The following is an 18,947-nucleotide window of genomic DNA, read 5'->3' on the forward strand; positions in this document are numbered from 1 at the left end:
CACAATGCACTACTTTGTAAAAGAAGATAAATATTTCTTTTTAATCACTGGAAATGTTGCATGGGAAACCTGAAGAAAATTTTCATTCCATTTCCTTTAAGCTAATTGCCCTACAACATATCATTGCCCATTAGATCTCACCAATTTCAGCCAGTTACATTCTGAAAAAAGCTACTTTGCTGCATTCCCTTGTTTGAACAAGAATTTTTCTTGATTCCAGTTAAGTGTGACTAAAACCCAGCCATGGAGCTTAGCAAGACTGTGGAGACAATACTTGCTGAAGCATATTACTTACATAACTTTGAAGAATGCTGATTTTGCAAGTTCGTTATTTTCTGCCACATCTTATGTTAGTTGTTGCCACACATGGTGGTTGTTTCCAAATTGCTCTGTCATTCTCCCACCTGATTAGTTTTATTAACTACACTAAACTATTCAAGCAAAAGAAGAAATGAAGATGTTTAAAAATGGATTGAATTTCATTCTTCAAAGACAAGTTATACCATTGGTATAATGAATGAGGAGTGAGGACATGAGAGCACTTACACCTTATAAACAACCTGGGTCAAGGTAATTAAGACAATTCCTTCTGTCATAATGTAGACTGTTCAGCATGATTGTGCAAACAATGGCAATGCAAATAGAGGGATTTGGGGAGATAAGCTTCTTTTTTAATTTAAAAGCTATCACTTTCCATGGACATCACAATGATGGAGCGGATGGTTTGAAGGAAAAGAAAATAAATTGATGCAGCAATTCAAACAAATTGAAGATTAAGCATAAATTCATTTTGTGAAAAAGGGTATTGCTGTTTGCTGGAGGGAAGAGGTAAAATTACAAGATGAAGGATGACTGGTGTCTTTCTGTTTATGAATGACCAGCATGCAGGCCTTCAAGTGACAGGGTTAAATTGATATTAGGTGAAACAAAACCAGCAATGTAAATTAGTATACTGCCAGCACTTTCTGCTATAAACAGCCAAAAATAGAATCTCTAAGTTTTACACATCATAATTGTTCGGGCTGATGCTTTCCACACCATTTGTCTTCCTTGCCAGATACATGTCATACAATAGTTTGGGGTGGGGTGGGGGGGGGAAACGTTGAACTTGCTCATGTTAAAGATTTAGATTGGTTCACTGGAACTTTTGCTTCTGCACATTAAACAAGACCTTGTATTTTTTCTTTCCAAAGAAGTCTATATAAATTCAACCACGTCATAAATGTCTTGAACAAACTCGTTGCACTGCAAAGGTAATTTAAAGGCTTCTCTGAAAAGTGTCTGCACTGAACATGTTCTGTTCTGTCAGGTACTTGTGGTAGAAGAAAATGAGTTTGCTTTGAATAGTAAATAGCTGAAGAACAAAAGTAGATTAAAAGTGTTATGGCAAGGGTGTACAGAAGCATAATGAGGTGGGAACAGTAGTCCATAGAAATGCCAAATGCCACTGCCAAAGTATCTACTCTTCAGAAACTAAGCTTTAACTCTGATGACTGAGTCTGAGCTTTCAAGGTATATTTGTGAAGCTCACTCGAAAAGAGCGTACCTTTTCCTGCCTAAAAGATAGTAGGACCATTTCAAGGTTAATGTAGTTCTACATGGTGAAGTTTCTTTTCCTTTTTTAATTGGAGATTATATTATAATCTAGACCAAAAGGGACATTAAATGAAAAGGTGAAATGCAAACTCAGTTGCTTGGATTTTAAGAAAAGTCAAAATTAACGTTGATCCTTTCAAGCCTAAATTTCATTCTTTCTATATGAGTATTATCATTCTAAGCTGTGTGTGTTGTTTTTCTGATAAACGTATGACTATTATTAATTGGGGAGAGTCATCTTAGGAGAATAAAATGAGGAAGCCTGCCTTCTGATGTAATTACTATAAGAAAGGCTGCAAACTGCAGAAAGATGAAGAATGGATATTTTTGTGGCTGAGGGTCTTTACACTGAGATTGTTTTGCAAGTGTCACAGCAGCCATTACCTCTGACAGCCCTATACTTTGTCAGGAGTTGCAATCCCAATGGCAGCTTTATTAACGATCTGTGTCTTTACTCTGTGTTTTTGAGCAAAATCTAGGATGTTAGCTTCACTGTAAGTTGCTTTTGCAGTAAGTTGTCTTGAATTCACACAAGAGAGGTAGGTAGAAGTACATATTTCTTTTTTTGGCGGCCACCTTTGCTGCAGCAACGGTAACCATTATCAGAAGGACAGTAACAAATACTTTGGGGCAGATATGATGTCTTAGACCTCTGTAGCTGGTTGCCAAGTAAATGTGGGTCAATGCTGGGAAGCAGCTAAGTGTTGGGCAAATGGCATGTGATAAACTCAGCAAATTACATAATCCAGAAGTGTCACTGGGGTCCGTAAATTGTATGGACTCATTTTTTTTAATCCACCATTTTTAGGCTGATTTGTGGAAGAACCAAATACATAAATTCAATTGAAATCAGTCCATGTGAGTGCAAAAAAACCAAACTAAATACTTTTGGAACAGCAAGGTATATAATGTAAAGCTACCCAAAAATAGCAACCTAGGCCCTGAGCAACTCTTGCTGTCTCACTTTCTGTAAGTCTAGACTTATAAAACAGGACTAATAAAGCCAGATTTTATAAAGCTAATGACTGATAAATGTAGAATTTATCATGCTACAATAATGACTGTTGTTGAAAACCTCAGGGTTTTTTTTAAATAAATTTGTGGAAAGGGTTTAAGCTGACTTGCAGAGAATAATGGTTTTGACAGCAACTTGAGTATAACGAGAAGCTACCTCTTATTTTGCATTACCAGGTTTGTACAAAGAAGCAGGATCTGAGAGGAATAGTGTGTTTAAGTATTGTTAACAAGACAAGTACAGTGGGGCTAATTATAAGACCAATAACTATAATTCTAGCACTTTTTTAATATGAATGTTAGGGTTTAGTAACCATGATGGTCTTTTAATGCAAGTTATTTCCATGTGTGGTGGTATTTGGTTGACATTTTCTGAATTTAAAAGCTGACTTTCATTATAAGTGTAAAGACGAAGATTTTTATATTTTAAAAAAGCACTAAAAATAGCTTAAAATCTGGACTTCATCAGAGTGCTGATTTAATATCTTCTGCATGAGACGTAAGTGTTAAAATTAGAAAAACTAGTTCTACCATATATGAATATAACTACTATTTACAATAAGTTTAATTTACTAATAAAAAATTGAGTATTTTAAAATACATCTGCATTTTTAAAAGCGGGTGATGTAGTGGTCAAGTTATAACAATTTGAATCATCTCAGAAGAGCTCAACCAAAAGAATCAAAACTGATTATATCAAAGCACAAATATCTAGAAAACTGTACTGAAGCTTGAATCATACCTGGAAAAATTAACAAGCAGCTATGTTGGTCTGTAGGGATGAATAGGGCACATAACAGAAAATTACCACACCAAAAGAAGCAGCTCTAAGGACTAAGTACGTGCTCTTACAGTGTATTCTTACTCCTAATAAGTCTTATGTAATATGCTTGTTGTACTTAATGTCTATGAACTATTTAAAAAAAAAAAGCAACTAGTTATATTTGAGCCTGCATTACTGATAAGTAAAAATTAACTCTTTCCTCTTTTCTGAGCTTGTAAAATGACTTTGGATGCTACAGATCACTGTCGAAGGTTCTCAGTTGTGCCATGGCACTTATCCATGATGCATGGCTTGAAGTTCTTGATGCATATGGGAGGTGACTGGATACTCACTCTTGGATAATTTTAGAATGAATCAAGTCTGTTTCACCTGAATACTGTAATTCAAATGTCTCTGATTTAAGAGAATCAGCGCAAACTGTTACATGTAATTGCTGCATTATTTCACTTCCCTTTTGAAGAGGTTATGATTAAGCATGCGCAGATTTGCAAAAGATGACTTCTTAATGATTTTCATGCCATGTTTCTGTATTTTTTCAGTCTGGCATTTCAGAAAAAGTTAGTGTAATCATTTGGTCAGGTTCAACTACATAATGGCAGTAAAACTGAGTAGAAAAAGGCCATGCTTTTTCTTGCAGAGATCCTGGTCATTGTGGGGTCTTTTGACGACCTCTGTGATAGATCCCAATTGTTACAGCAAGCTTGGTCATTAATGTTAGATTACATTGTCCACTTGGGCCTTATGCTGGATCTTTGAATTGTGATTGCTCAGACTCTGTCATTGAGAAGGAAATCATGAGCTGTGTTTATCTTCCTGTCCCTGGAGGCAAGTGTAAATTTCTGGAATTACTTTGACTGGAATAAACACTTTTCCTTGGACTCTACTTGGGTACATAGGCAGTAGTTATTCTGTTTTCTGTGTCTTACTAGCCTGTTCCCTGGGAGTGGAAACGCTTCCTCCAGTGGAAGAGGAAAGCAATTTTCAGTAGAAAAGGAAAAAACCTCTTAAAGTCACTAGCATCATTAAAACATTCTTGTGTGGACCGCTAGGGAAGGTCCAGCTTTAATAGACTAATACAGTGATAAAGGAGAGGTTTGTTTCAGTAAGGTGTCAAATGTTAAGTCTAGTAATGGATGTCGATAAAATGCAGTTACAGTTTAACTGTTGCTAAATATGTGGAAGAAATAAAGGAATGTGAAGATTTGTCTCAGTCGGTAAAGAGAGAGATCTTCATTGCATGGTGCAGCAGAACTCAGGAGGGTATTAGGTTTTTTCTTTCATTGGTTTCATCTGTAACAAAGCAGTTGAGCCCAATCTGAATTTGTATTCAAATGCAAATGATTGAGTGATTTCATAATCAAAGTTAACAAAAAGCTAAGCTGAAAGGACTTCTGTAAAACTTTTTTAGGTATAATTGAATGAAAGAAGAGCTCTGCATGCAACAGAATCTTTTAACCAATTATATTGCTTCCATATAGAAAAGTATCCTTCTGTGGGTCATACAAGTCATTCATATATGTACAATGAACCTGTAGATATGAAGAATATATTTGTTTTCTAACAAACCAGATTTAGCAAATGTTTCGGGCAACTTTATAACTGATTCTGTAAGTATACACATTACATATTTAGAACAGATTGTGTAGCCCCAAGACCCTGTGTTTTCGATATTGTCATCAATAGTTCTTCTGCTGTTTTCAGCTGGTTCTACCAACCTGTTAAAAACAATAGTTATAGTTTAAATATAGCTGTATCTAGACTATTATATAGCACTACTATGCTTATAACTTTTATATAGCACTATTGTGTCGTGTAGCATTTTACCTCAGGTGAATCATTGATGTCAAGGTATAATAAGTCAACAGCCAATAAATTCAAGTAATTAAAATCTGTTTAGATCACAGAAGTTAAACTTGATACCTCATCTGTTTAGAAAAATGTTATGCCTCTTGCATGCTTTCTAAGAATTACATGTTCATACTTTATTCTCAATTTTAAAATTGCGAACATTTTCTACATCATATGCATCTTATAGCATCTGCAGAATATGCTTACTGTGAAGGATATGATTGGTATCTCATAAACATCAATACAGAAGTCGTAACACTGAACATTTCTTGAAAACCTTGCTGTATTTTAGACAGAACAACAACACACCATCACCCATCTCCAGTATGTTGCTTGGCCTGATCATGGTGTTCCTGATGACTCCATGGACTTCTTGGAGTTTGTGACCTGTATGAGGCCAAAGAGAGTAGAGAATGAGCCGGTCCTTGTTCACTGCAGGTACTTGTTTTTAAAATTCTGATTATAGATTTGCTTCGGCCTTAGAATAAGCATTTGCTTTGAAAAGTTTATCTGCAGGACAGGAGATTCCTTGAAGTAGATGAAAATGTTAAACTGTGCAATACCAGCATTCACTGTTGAAGACAGCAGCACTGGTGTTGTATCTAAAGGGTGAGGGTTTTTTCTCCTTTTCTTCTGCAACCTTTTGGTGAAACGGCTTAGGCATGTAATTATCACAGAGCTGATAATCTGCAATGTAAGTTGTTCTCCATTTTATCCTCTGCCACTGTTGAAACCTTATTTGAATGGTGCCACAAAGGTGGGATTTTTTCTGCTCTTCAAGTGCCTGTCAAAAAGCAGTCAATTAGCTCTTACCTTTTTTTAGTCAAAAATACCAAACCAGTACATTTAGATTTGTAAGCGGTTGTAACTGTTAACTTCACTTAAAGTAAATGGATTTTTTTAGTTTTATTTGTATGAAAATTCTTTTCTTTCTAATAATTGGCAGGAAATATTACTGAAATTGCTTTAAAGATAAGCTTTGCACTCTGTTCTAATTTTATTAAAGTCATCCTGTAACTTGTAAGGCTATTTAGCATCCTAGTTATGAGGCTGATATGAATCAGGTGCATGGGAAAAATCTGATTTCAAAGACTACTTTTCTGTTACATTTCACAGCGCTGGAATCGGTCGTACTGGTGTATTGGTCACTATGGAAACAGCCATGTGCTTAATTGAAAGAAACCAACCAGTTTATCCGCTGGATATTGTACGAAAAATGCGAGACCAGCGAGCTATGATGGTGCAAACATCAGTAAGTGATGGAGAGGAAGCCTCGTTTTCTGTATATATCTGTACTTGTTCAGTTTTAAAACAGACACAAAAATTTTCTTAAATTATCTAGTTGTATGAGTCTTCAGTTGCCATTATATTTCACGCTTCCTACATTTAGCATAACAAGATGGTGGCAAAGGCCGCTTTGTTTGTGGTGTGTTTTTAACTTTTGTATTTCTTACCTTGCCATTAAAAGATAATTGATTCCTATACATTGCAAGTAGTTAGAATACACAAAGTCAGACTTCTGCCCAAATCATCTGTTCATGGTCCTTTGTCTAAATTCTCTGCAAGAAGATAGAATAATTTTTTTTCTCTTCATTCTAGTACAGGCCCTTACAGGAGGTTACTAAACCAAAGGTAAAGTTAAAGGTTTTGCAGTATGATTTGAAGAGAGGAAGTGGCTTTTCATGAGGCAATTTTAGGATTAGAAATTTAATAGGAACAATATACATTTTTTCAAAATTTTGCCACTACTCCAGTCTGGAAAAACAAAGGGCAAGAATTAAATTCAGGAAAAGTTGGGCAGTGATTGATACTACTGAAATATGAAAGTAAAGTGATTTTAAGACAGAAGTGGCTCAAAGACAATTTGAGATCACGAGGCAATTTTGCATCAGCTTTGGAAATTAACATATTTACAGACCAAGGATGAAGGATGGGACGTTCAGCTTTCTTTAGTAGAGGTTGAATGACAGAATATTAAGTGGGTGTTATCTCAGAGAGCTAAATGCCCTATGACAAATGGAAGTCTCTACTCTGTGCAAGTGCAGCCTCACCTTGAGTGCTATGTGCAGTTGTGTGGCACGGTATATTAAGGATTCAAAGCTACTAGAGAGTGTCCAGAGGAGGGCCACGAAGTTGGTGAAGGGTTTAGAGGGGAAGCTGGTTGAGGAGCAGCTAAAGTCACTTGGTTTGTCCAGCCTGGAGAAGAGGAAACTGAGGGGAGACCTCATCACGGTCTTCAGCTTCCTCACAAGAGGAGAAAGAAGGGCAGGAGCTGATCCCTTCTCTGGTGACCAGTGACAGGATCCGAGGGAATGGCATGAAGATGTGCCGGGGAGGCTTAGGTTGGATATTAGGAAAAGGTTCTTCCCCCAGAGGGTGGTGGAGCACTGGAACAGGCTCCCCAGGGAGGCAGTCACGGCACCAAGCCTGACATTATTCAAGAAGCATTCAGACAACACCCTCAGAGGCATGGTGTGAATTTTGGGGTTGTCCTGCGCAGGGACAGGAGTTGGGCTTGATGATCCTTGTGGGTCCCTTCCAACTGAGGACATTCTGTGATTCTAAAGGGGTTTAGACCTACAAAGTCAACAGTTAAAGTGAGCATTTGTGTGTCTCATCTTCAAAATAAAATGCCTTGGTTTCTACTTGATCAAGGGAAGGAAGAAGGTAACTTGAGAAAACAAATTCTATTCATTAACAGGTTAACGACCACAGGAGCTAGCATTACGATTAAGCAGGTGGGGGAAAAGTCTTACATTATAAAAGGTTGTGAAAATGTCAGGAATTAGTCATTTGTGTAACATTAGAGTGCTCTGTGAGCAGAGAATCTTCATGCATGCTGCTGAGACTCTTGTTTGTTGTGGTATAAGTGCACTCCCTGGAAGTGCATCAGGACTGTATGGTTGAGGAGGGAGTTGTCTGAATAGTCCCCTCATGTTCCTTGTAGAAATGGAAGCTGAGCTTATGACATACGATGTCATGAGACGAGAAACACTAGCCTCAAGGTTAAGGAAGCTGAATGTTGATTTCTGGAGTTATACCTGTCTATGCCCCTCAGTTTCTAAAACGAACTGAGGAAGTTCAGGCTTCAACTTTCTAGAGGTGGTCATCTCTTTGAGAATCAGACAGGAGAACCTGAAGTAAACTTCAGCTTGCCAGAAGGCCGTGTCCCTTCTGTCACAGTAGAGATCAGCAGGAATTGTCCTTGCACTCCACAGTTTGATGTAACTGAAGAATATGGGGAGTAGTGACAAATACACTGACAACCAGACCCCAAGTGTGGATAACTGAGTATCTAAAGTAGGATTCTTTGCCTTGCTTGCCGTGTTCCACAGTTCACCATCAGCACAATCAGGAGTTGGATGATCTGTAGCAGCACAGCTGTGAAACTAAATTCACTTGTTATTTCTGAAGTATGCAGATGCTGTTGTGAGAAGCGAATGAGCAGGACTGGCATACTGTACTGTAAATGAGACACAGAAGGAAGCACTCAACTGGGAGAAACAAGAATATCAAAGAGCTGCATGTTAACACTTTGATCTACCCTGGGTGCTCTATCGCATTCCCATGCCTACATTCCAGCTAGCCCCACTGCTCATATTTGATATTCAGCTTAGGGCTTCTGGGAGAAGCATTAGCCATTGTTCAGTTGTAATAGAGGGATTGTTCAGTTGTAATCGCCTTGCCTGAAGCACGTTCAGCTGCCCTCTGGGGATTGTGTGTGCGCTCCAAGTCTAAGATGATACACATAGCCAGACGCGTGTTGTCAGTTAATACCAGACAGGGCATACTCAGTAAGTAAGAATGGACTCCTCAGAGCTATTAACTGGTCAGTTTAGTGTCTCCTGTTAATCATGTGAAAGCTGTAGTTTCTTAACTGTAATTTAGTCATTAGGAACAACAAAACAAAAGCTTTGACCAAAATAATAAAGCTACCACAAATTTTGTGTAACTGTATGGCCTTTCATTTAAAAAAATAAAAAAGAAAAACCATTATGTTCCATTAAAGAGAAATTAGAGTTACTAAATAGTACAGAAAGCAGTGCTTTAGGACATACATAATAGATCTAGTTATCAGCTGAGTGAGCAGTAAGAATACATGCAACAGATAAGAGCAAAGAAAACAAGTAGTCAGAGTCTGAGTCAGAGGAAGCAGTGCTGAAGTGCTCATTCTTATTTGTTCAGTAACTTGGTCACACAAAGGAGTTAACAGAAGTGTTGAACAGAGCTAAATATCACATTTTGGCTTGTTCAGGCAGTAGAAATATTCAAATGACAATAACAATGAAGAGAAAAGTCAAGGTAATTAAGAAATAAAGACAAAAGAACAGAGTGATATTGAAGGTGGGAGTAATTGACTGAAGGGTTGAAAGAAAAGGCAGGAAAATCAAGATGCAGAAAATTAATTTCCATCCCCCAGTTTTCCTTAAGTTTTTCTGTACTTAAGAGAAAATGTATTGCAGGTTATAGACAAGAATAACATTCCTAACTACTGGTGTTTAAATGCAACCCAAGGTCCCTCCCAGTCCAAGCATTATCTTTTAGCCCTGTCCTTTGGGAGATATTGGGGGAATGTTTCCAGATGCTCCTGGAGAGTTGATGAGAGCTGACATACAAGGGCAGCTGGGGGAACATTTCAAAGGTGTAAAAAAGGATTCAGAAAATGTGAAGCTGCGCTTCTCTGAATATATGACATGGAGCTTTGGAGAAAGGTGTTCATTTGGGGGTTTTGACAATAGCGAAAAGTACTTTCCGAGAAGAGGAGAGGTATGCTTTGATCTTTAAGTTCTTTTAAATTTCCATCATCTTGTGTTCTCAGGATTGTGTTAGTCATAAAAATTTATTCAGGCTATGTAGGCTTTTAGTTCTGCACTAGTCCTGTTGCTAATGTCTCCTTAAGTCGCTTTTCAGAAAGAGGCTCACAGGCTAATTGCTTTTAACAAACAAATACGTCACAAGATAGTGGAAGGAAGTCTTCATAATAGTATAATTCAGAAGAGAAACACTAATTTGTGAAGACTTACAAGAACTAAATGAGCTCAGAATGTTGTGTGACAAAAGAATTAGTGTGGCTGCTACTCTTCAAAAATATTCATTTATGAAGGTTTTGATCCCATTCTGTTACAAAACGAGATGTGTGGTCTGATCACAAATTGAAAATGAAGCGACTCCATTTTCTGCAATAGTGTTAGGTAGTTTTGAAAAAAAAGTTTTTCACAAGGCAGTTGGACCTATATATCCTATATGGTAACTTTAAAAGTGGTTTTGGTCATGTGACTTAAATGTGTCCATTAATATACAACTGTAGCTTGGCAAGCTTAGAATACTTGTAATAATCAGATGACAGTACCAAAAACGAGATGTATAGAGAACATAAATGACTAGTTGAACTTAAAGTCAGAAGGCTCATATAAATTTGCATAGCTATTCCAAATAAACCCTAATCCTGAGATTTAAGTATGTGTTCTTTTAGATTTGGGGATTGTGTTTTTCTTGGTGTGAGATTTTTAATGCTTGTCCTTCAAAGAAGAGTAAATGTTACCTTTGTTTACTGAGAACACAGCCAAGAGAGTTGCATTTTCTCCTTCCATCTTTGTGTCTCCTCTCCTGTCATTGTCCAGGAGAAAAGGAAGCAGTGGGACTGTTAGTCCTATTAAACACTACTGTATAATCAGGAGTTTAATAATCTGTAAATGTTTTTGGTTTTTTTCTTGTGCAGAGTCAGTACAAATTTGTTTGTGAAGCTATTCTTCGTGTTTACAAAGAAGGATTGGTTCGACCACTGGATTCCAGTTAGCACAGCAGTGAAGGATGAATTTCCCCCCCCGCCCCCGGAAAGACTGCTCTTAAAGTAAAGCAAGGGCTTGTTTCTGAAAGCAACTAGAATGGACTAGAAGCCCATGAAAAGACAGATGAGCACATTTGAACTGTGGCACTTTAAATTTCTCAAGAAGATTGCTAAATCATGTACAGTATAACAAAGTCATGCAGATAAATATGAGAGCAATTGTGTGTAACACACTTTAGTCACATGGACACCATAAACAATCATGGAAACCTTAATACATTATCTTTTACTGCCTTAAAACACCCTTCGCTTTGGAAGTTACAAAGGTCCTTGTGTTTCTTTTGAAAATGCAAAAAGAAAACTACTAGTATTGACATGACTCAGTATAAGAAGGTGTTTAATATCTTCATATTGTATGAAAGATCACTGAAGGTGGATATTTGTAACTTTCTTATTGGGACACTAAATATTCATGGAAATGTAACCTTGACTTCTAAAAGGCTGACGAAGAGCTTTAAAGGCTAATGCATAACTACTGTACATTCAGAGCTGGAGAAATTAAGTATTCGGTTACCATAAATCTATTACTAAGTATGCCAGCTGTTATTATATGCTTTTAAAAAATCACATCTACTGCATGTGATGTCCAAAATAATGCTGCATTGAAGAATTTCTGCAGATGGTACAGTCTGGATCTTCTGTTGACCAATTTTAACTGCAACTTGCCCTTTTAACAGTGACCTGCTTCTTACAGTTTTAGTTATTGTGCTCCTTTTGTTTCTGCTGTCCTTTATACTTGTTTTTCACTGCTGCTTCTTTATGTGGCTGAAAACATTTTAACTTCAAAGGAGGTTTAATTCTTTCACCTTTGTTTCCATGTGTATTTATGAGTTGTTAGATGTAAATGTGGATTAATGTTGCACACAAGTACTAGACTTTTGACTTACTGTATATGCAAAGTAGTCTAATCCAATACTGGAAGAAAAATTACTACTGTACCCATCAAATATGTTGCTGCTAATTCAAGGTGTGAAGCTCACAAGGGCACAGGTGTTGCTGGTGTTCAGATGGTGATAAAATGTTGACTTGCTGCCCTTCAGCAAAAACTGCTCTTACCCAGTGAAACACAACTCCCTTTTGCAAGAGTTCTGCGGATTTACTGTGTTTCTTGCTTTATGGAAATGCAGCTAAATTCACATGAAGATTTACATGGAAAGAGAGAACGAATTTGTACATTGAATAATTCACCCTAAGGTACGCTGGTCTCCACTTCATTTCAACTGGGAGTATTGGACTTTCTGAACAATATAACCACATTTGTATGATGTTAATTTATTTTGTGTGTGCTTTTTGATTACCCTAACATAGTTCTGCGTTTTTGAATAATGTTTAAAAAAATATTCTACGGGACTGCTTAAAACTCTGTTATTTAAAAGATTAGTCCTAAATAAGGAAAAAATTTTATGGGGCATATCAGCCAGATGTTTATATGTGTAAATTAGATAATTTAGAGAAAATTAGGTAATTTTCTTTTTAGAGTTATATATATACACACATATATTCAGGTATATTTTAGAATTATGGTTTGTAGTATGGATACTATCCATATATAGAGAGTTTCATTATAGAAACTGCCACAGCTGTACAACGTGCATCTCTCATGTTACCAGAAGGTTGTCTTTTTTCCCCAGGAGACAGCTGAAAAGTGAATGTAGAATGTGCTAAATTGCTGACTCTTGTCTTCTGCAGCCTTGGTCCTTCTTTCAAGATTACATTATTAGTTACCGGTAAAAAAGATAAGTGGTTACTATTCGTTGATCAAGAGAGTTTTCATTAGGACAAGCAGGGTAATTGGCAACAGGAAAAGCTTCTTGGCTTTGTTAGGTTGAAGGACAAATAGGTTTGTGCTCGTTCTTACGTACTGCATTCCAGATTTGACTTTTGCTGAAGTTCTTGTAATATTTTGGATCATTATCCTCTTGCTTGATCTGGCACAGGCTGGAAAGCAAGAGACTAACTCTGGTTCACTCTTGCTAAACTACATCAGGTCACCCAATCCGTCTGTCGTTCCAAATGTAAAATGATACTGGACGTGCACATGATGCTTGGGAAACTTTTTTGGAAAATGCTTGTGGAAAAGTGTTATACAAGCACAGACTGCCTGCCCTTGTTAAAGAGAATATTGAGCGGTGAGAAAACCCGCTGTCTCTTTCCCACGTGAGGAGTAGTGGGCACTGAAGAACCTGTGCCTGCTGGGTGGGTGGTTAACACAAGCTCCCTTTTCTTATAATGTGTGTGCCTTTCTGTAAACCATCTTTTTTAAGTTCTGTTGTGCCCAGGTCTCAAAGTCACCCCTTGCAGTTGGCATGACTTGCAATTAATAGTTTGTCAAGAAGTGAAAAAGGCAAGGAGGAAAAACGCAAGAAAATAAATAGTAAGAAAAATATTTAGAGCATCTCTTTGACATCTGTTTCTTTCAGGGAGGTTCTTGACTGAACTTATGGTTTATTTGTGTTCAAGGTAATTGATATATTCCTATCACTATTTATGTTTCTTCATGTTGAATATGTATTTACCAAAACACTGTAAATTTATTCCATATATAACTCCAGTCTGAAGATACATGGTATAGGCTTGACTTACATTAGTGTGTGTGTGTTTAAATAATAATGGTCATATTGTGACAACAAATGCTGCTCTTGTTCTGGTAAACTTAGATGGTTTCCGTAATACCATTCATGAACTCTTATTTGGACTTTAACAACTTGTTTGAAATTGCTGGCCACTGAGACTACTCAAACCTATAAAAATAGTAATCTCTGTAATATCTGATTATTTTTTTTTTATAAAACCATAGAGCAAATACTAACTACACAAGTATCTTGTACGTTGTGTCCATCTTTATTTCAGTCTTGCTGGGTTTTGCACATGTACCTGTAGGGTCCACAGGGGAGAATGAAGGGGGTTTTTGTCTTCTCTCTGTAGCGTGTGATGACTTTGCACTGAATAATGTATGCCTTAGATCTGATCTCACGATGAAGACATAATTATGAAAACAACATCTTAATGCTGGCTTTTGTTTCCACAAGAATTAGGAAATTAAAAAGACCCAGTTCGTTTTTTTGATAGGAGTTAAAACTCCTAACACAAAATTTTTTAACTGTCAAGCAATTGACAAAGAGCAGAAAATGCTGTCAAGTCAAGATTCTGTATAACCTTCATAAACAGTTTAACTTTGATTTTTTTTGCCTGTGCTTGTGTGGTCATGACAATAACTATTCAAAATGTCTGTCATGGCGGTCGATGAAGAGGGAGTAATAAGCCTTTGAGGTTTTCATCACTGTGAAATATGCTAACGTTTATTCTTCTTAATGAAACAAAGTTTAACTAAGTGGCTTTATATTTGATACGGAAGTAACTAAAATGCCTATTCAGAGTGTCTTCATAAATATCACAGAGGAACACTTCTAAGACAGAGGTGGGAGGGAGAGATCTTCCCATGTATTGAAAATAAGAAAAATGGTGCAATCAACCATGAATGCCTTTTGTGTAACAGGATGTATGAAACATGAATCATTAAAATACAACCAAACCTTGAACAATAGTGGTGGTGTTTTGCAAAAAAAAAATTAAAAAAAAATATATTTTGTAATCCAGGGTTTCGCTCTCAGTAATCCCCTTTTAGGTGTTGATACTCAATTATATGCAATCAAAATGTACCTAAGAAATCAGCAATAGCTCTTCATATACACTCATTTTTAAAGTTGGTTCCCTTTTTTCCCCTCCTTTTTTCTACTATGCAATACACGGTTAAAAAAATATTTATATTTCAAAAAGACTGTGGTTCTAAAATATCTAATGAAGTATGCATTTGCCTTATTACAAGCATAATATGATACAGTTTTACAACAAAAGTTATCCCCTGTAGTTAGTGCTTTTATGTGTCGGAGTTAATGCATAAATGGTCCACTGATTAAAAATGTTGAAAATAGGCATGGTTCATATTCAATCAATTAAAATTTAAACATAGTTATTTCACTGATAAATGGCTTTATTGTTATATCCTGAAACGTAGCATCTGAGTGCAAGTTTATTTTCCTCCTTCACATAAAGCCTTTCCAGAAAGAATGTGCACTGGGAAGTGTTTGTATTTCAATTGGTAACCTGCAATTAGTCTACTTGGTTAAAAGCATTTATTAATCGAAACTATATAGAAGGTAAAGTTGTGTCATGAAATACTTTGTTCAACGGCAGTTGAAAGCCAAGTGAATGATTAATTCATTATATAAAACATAATGTTTTGATTAAATGGATTCTCTTGCATTTAAGTTCTGACACTGATAGCGTTAAGCCATCTCAGATGACTGTCTGTTTTAACAATAGTATTATATTAACAGTTTAAATATAGCAATCTAATGCAATATGATTTAGTTTTAGTGTACTTTAGCATATTTATTCTTCCAGTTCAGTTAGCTGTAGAAGCTTTAAACAATGGTATCAACAATCACTGAAACTTGTTGTCTTTATAAAAAAAAACCCGTAACTTTCTCCAAATGAAAAGGAAGGAGTAGCACATGATAGAAGTTTAATAATTTTTCAGCTCAGACTAACTCCGTGGCAATAGTGGTCTGATTTGACCACTGATATAAAAAACAATTGTTGAGGACCAAGAGTATCAGGGGAAAAAGGCAAATTGTGTGGGCTGTTGACACTACTTGTTTAGTTTTGACTGTAGTTGAGAGACCAGCTATTGTCTTTTTTCTGTTTTGTTTGTTTTTTTTTTTTTTTTAGTGGACAAATTCATCTCAAGAGGTGGCTTTGGGAATGGGGAGGAGAATGTGCCTTTATTGACTCTCCTAATTTTTGTTGCAGGCTACTTGGATAGGAGTCTTAGAATTGTGAGTTATTTTGAGTTTAGCTGCAGGTTTGGAATCTTTAATGAACTCCTTATTTAAAATATTTAAGCACTGATTTTAGACATTAAAGGAACACTTCAGTTTACTGTTAGTTTTCTTGGTTTTCATAATGTCATTTCTTGGGTTGTCATTCCTTTACCTTATAAAAACACTTAGAGGTTTCCCAGAACTGTAAAACTGGCTTTATCGTAGACAGGCTGAGTGATGTTGCTGTTGCTTAAGATAGGATGTTATTTACACCTGCTGAAGGTACAATGTGGTGTTCAGACCAGCCTGAACTGACCTCCTTTCTGAGGAATTTAAACAGTGCTGCTAACAGTGGTAAAAATCATAAAGATATCTTGAAATCTTGAAAAAGCGTGTAGGAAATGTTTTGTTCAGGGCAGATAAGACCTGGGTTTTATTTAAAAAAAAGTGAGGATGAAAATGGTTTTAGCAGGGGTTAAACAGGGGTAGGGGTGGGAAATGCATGGGTTTTTACCTTTGCAAACACCTTTCTATGTTTCAAATGCATGATTTCACTTGGAGCAATTTGTCTACTAAAGAGTCCCTCTGTTGATGGGATTTAATTTTTGTCAAACTGACCCAGGAAATAATTTTAGTTTGAAGTTTTTCCTCATTTACTGCTTTGTTCTTTTAAGTAACATTAAACAAAACTGAAATCTTTTTCCTTCTGAAAATTATTTTGGTTGTTTCCATTTGGTGTCATTTTCTGAGATGTAAATGGAATTTGAGCGTGGCTGAGTAACTATCGAGATTGCCACACATGCTAAAAGGAAACAGATGCTTTACTAGATCTAGTAAATCCATTACCTGACATCAGTTACCAGCTGAAACTAGTCTAGGTCATATTTCTATCAGCCTTTTGCAGAATAACCATTTTGTAAATAGGAAGTCTTTGGAGCTTGCTCACCCAAGTATCAGGAAGTCGTCTTGTACTGAGCTAGAATTGATGCTTTAAATAAAAAAAAAAAAATAAAATCTGAACCTTGAAGTAAGGAAGGACTATTTACCAAAATCTGTACAAAACACACTTATACCTTCTACGAGGAAAAATAGTTTATAAAAAAAGCAAGCTGCTAGGCATGAGTATCTTCTTTTCTGTCACTGGATCTCATGTAATCATAAACCAAAAACCAAACTAGTTCTTAACTAGTAAGCAGTGTGGCAGCTAAAGCACAGAAAAGTCAACATCGACCGAACTGCCTCATTAATGTCTCAACTTCCCTGCGAAGGGGTGGTTGCAATCCTGGTTCAGAAGTCCTTGCTGCAGAATGGAAGGAGAAAGGGCTTCCCTCCGTAGGGAAGCGACAGAAAGCCTGCTCGGTAAATCAGCAGGCTATATTTGACCTTAGTGGGGTTTTACTTGCATTATCTAACCGGAACAGTCTAAATTCAAATAGAATCGGGTGTGTCCATATGAGTTTGCAGGAACACTGTAGCCCTACAGTTGCTCCAGGAAAAAGCTCACAGCAGGTGTGTTGATTTCTGTGGGCTTCGTTTGCTTCAGGCAGGCAGCAGGTTAGCGTGGTAGCAGCTGAGTTATTCCTTATGAGTGCCCCTCTAATTCACATACCTGAATGCAAACCTAGTATAACTGTTGCTTTCCTAGTTTTAATAGAAATTAAACTACTGTCTGTAGAAATTAGGTGAGGAAATATTATATGCGCTCAAACGTAAATATATTTCAAATCCACCTTCTGTAAAAGAAATTACCAGTATCAATGCTTATATTCCGGTGACCTGTGCAGGGAGTACTAAACATAATTTATGTAGCTTTTCACACTTTATTGTGTAACCTTAATAGAGAGGTACAAGATAAATAATGGGGACAGTCCTATCAAGGCTTTGAAAATCTGCCAGGCGTTCATAATGACAAATGATGATCGGTTAAGACTGACCTTCGTTGCAACTGACAGAAAATCGTGCTTGGTAGTACTGGAATAAATTATATAACAGTTGGGAAACACGGAGCTGGGGGTGGGTTTTACTGCAAGCTGTGCAAGAGATTCCACTGTCCTAGTCGCTAAGTTTGTGTTTTCATTTATGTTGAGTTAGCGTTATTGTCAGAGATGTAGAAAAAGCTTGGAAGATAATATCCGTTCAGTGACTGGCTATTTTTTTTTCATGGTTGTTTCTGTAGCGCTCTATAGTTTATTCTTCTGAGATCTTAGGTGCCAGTGCATTAAAGGAATAAAAGAATGTATTTGATGTATTTGGAAGGTAAGGAAAGAGTTTATTTTGTATCCTAAGCTGTACTTTTCTTTTAAATCATTTGAAATGTAAATTGATGTTGATATTACAAAGCTTAATTTATTGTTTAAAAATGTAGACACTTCTTGAAATGAATGTATCATTTTTCTTTTTTATTTTTATAGGAATAAAGTATTGGTTAATGTTTTCAGTATAGTTTTCTTGGGTTTTAGAACTGTTTTGAGAAAAAATATTGCAGCCACCATTTTATGGTTATTGGTTATATGGCTAATGGTGAAATAAAGCATTTTTGGCTATATGTTTTACTGTGGCTTTATTCAAGCAGATAAATTTTGCATAAAAGATGTTGCTGACCTTTGTAATTCTTTAAAAAAAAAAATCACAGATGGCTGCAGCTTGAATTTTATCTAAGCAAACAAACTTGTATGGAAAGTGTATGCTCCGTATAGATACGGTGTGTAATCCTGTGATAAATCGCTTGCTGGAAAAGTAAAGCAACCAAGAAAGACACAAATTCATAGCAATATTTCACCTGCAATAATTTTTGAGGATTATCTCAATCAATTAGACCAATAAACCTTTCCACTCATGAGACACAAGGCCACACAAACAACGGTCTTGAGTGTAGATTTTCTTTTTTCTTTGCTACTATGTATAAAATGTGCAGGCTAACTTTCCTTTTTGGATTTCCCATGTCCTTCCCAGAGGTGTCCAAGTAGTCGTATCTTCTACACCCTCTGTTGCTCCAAGGTGGTTGTCACCTGTTTTACAACAAACCAGGGCCCAG

The 18,947-nt window shown here is 36.5% G+C and overlaps 1 protein-coding gene across 8 annotated transcripts in view; it reads left to right on the top strand.

The window, feature by feature from the left end:
- Positions 1–18,456, top strand: part of PTPN3 (protein tyrosine phosphatase non-receptor type 3) — a 136,984-nt gene extending 118,528 nt beyond the window's left edge. For all 8 annotated transcript variants that reach the window (XM_064443259.1, XM_064443258.1, XM_064443256.1 and 5 more), the window contains 3 exons: positions 5,535–5,680; positions 6,359–6,494; positions 10,962–18,456. In XM_064443259.1, the coding sequence (XP_064299329.1) occupies positions 5,535–5,680; positions 6,359–6,494; positions 10,962–11,039 (360 nt within the window). In that variant the 3' untranslated portion in view covers positions 11,040–18,456. The remainder of the gene's footprint in view (positions 1–5,534; positions 5,681–6,358; positions 6,495–10,961) is intronic.
- The last annotated feature ends 491 nt before the right edge of the window (positions 18,457–18,947 follow it).

The sequence above is a fragment of the Phalacrocorax carbo genome, chromosome 2 (genome assembly GCF_963921805.1).
Source record: "Phalacrocorax carbo chromosome 2, bPhaCar2.1, whole genome shotgun sequence".
NCBI classification, from domain to species: domain Eukaryota; kingdom Metazoa; phylum Chordata; class Aves; order Suliformes; family Phalacrocoracidae; genus Phalacrocorax; species Phalacrocorax carbo.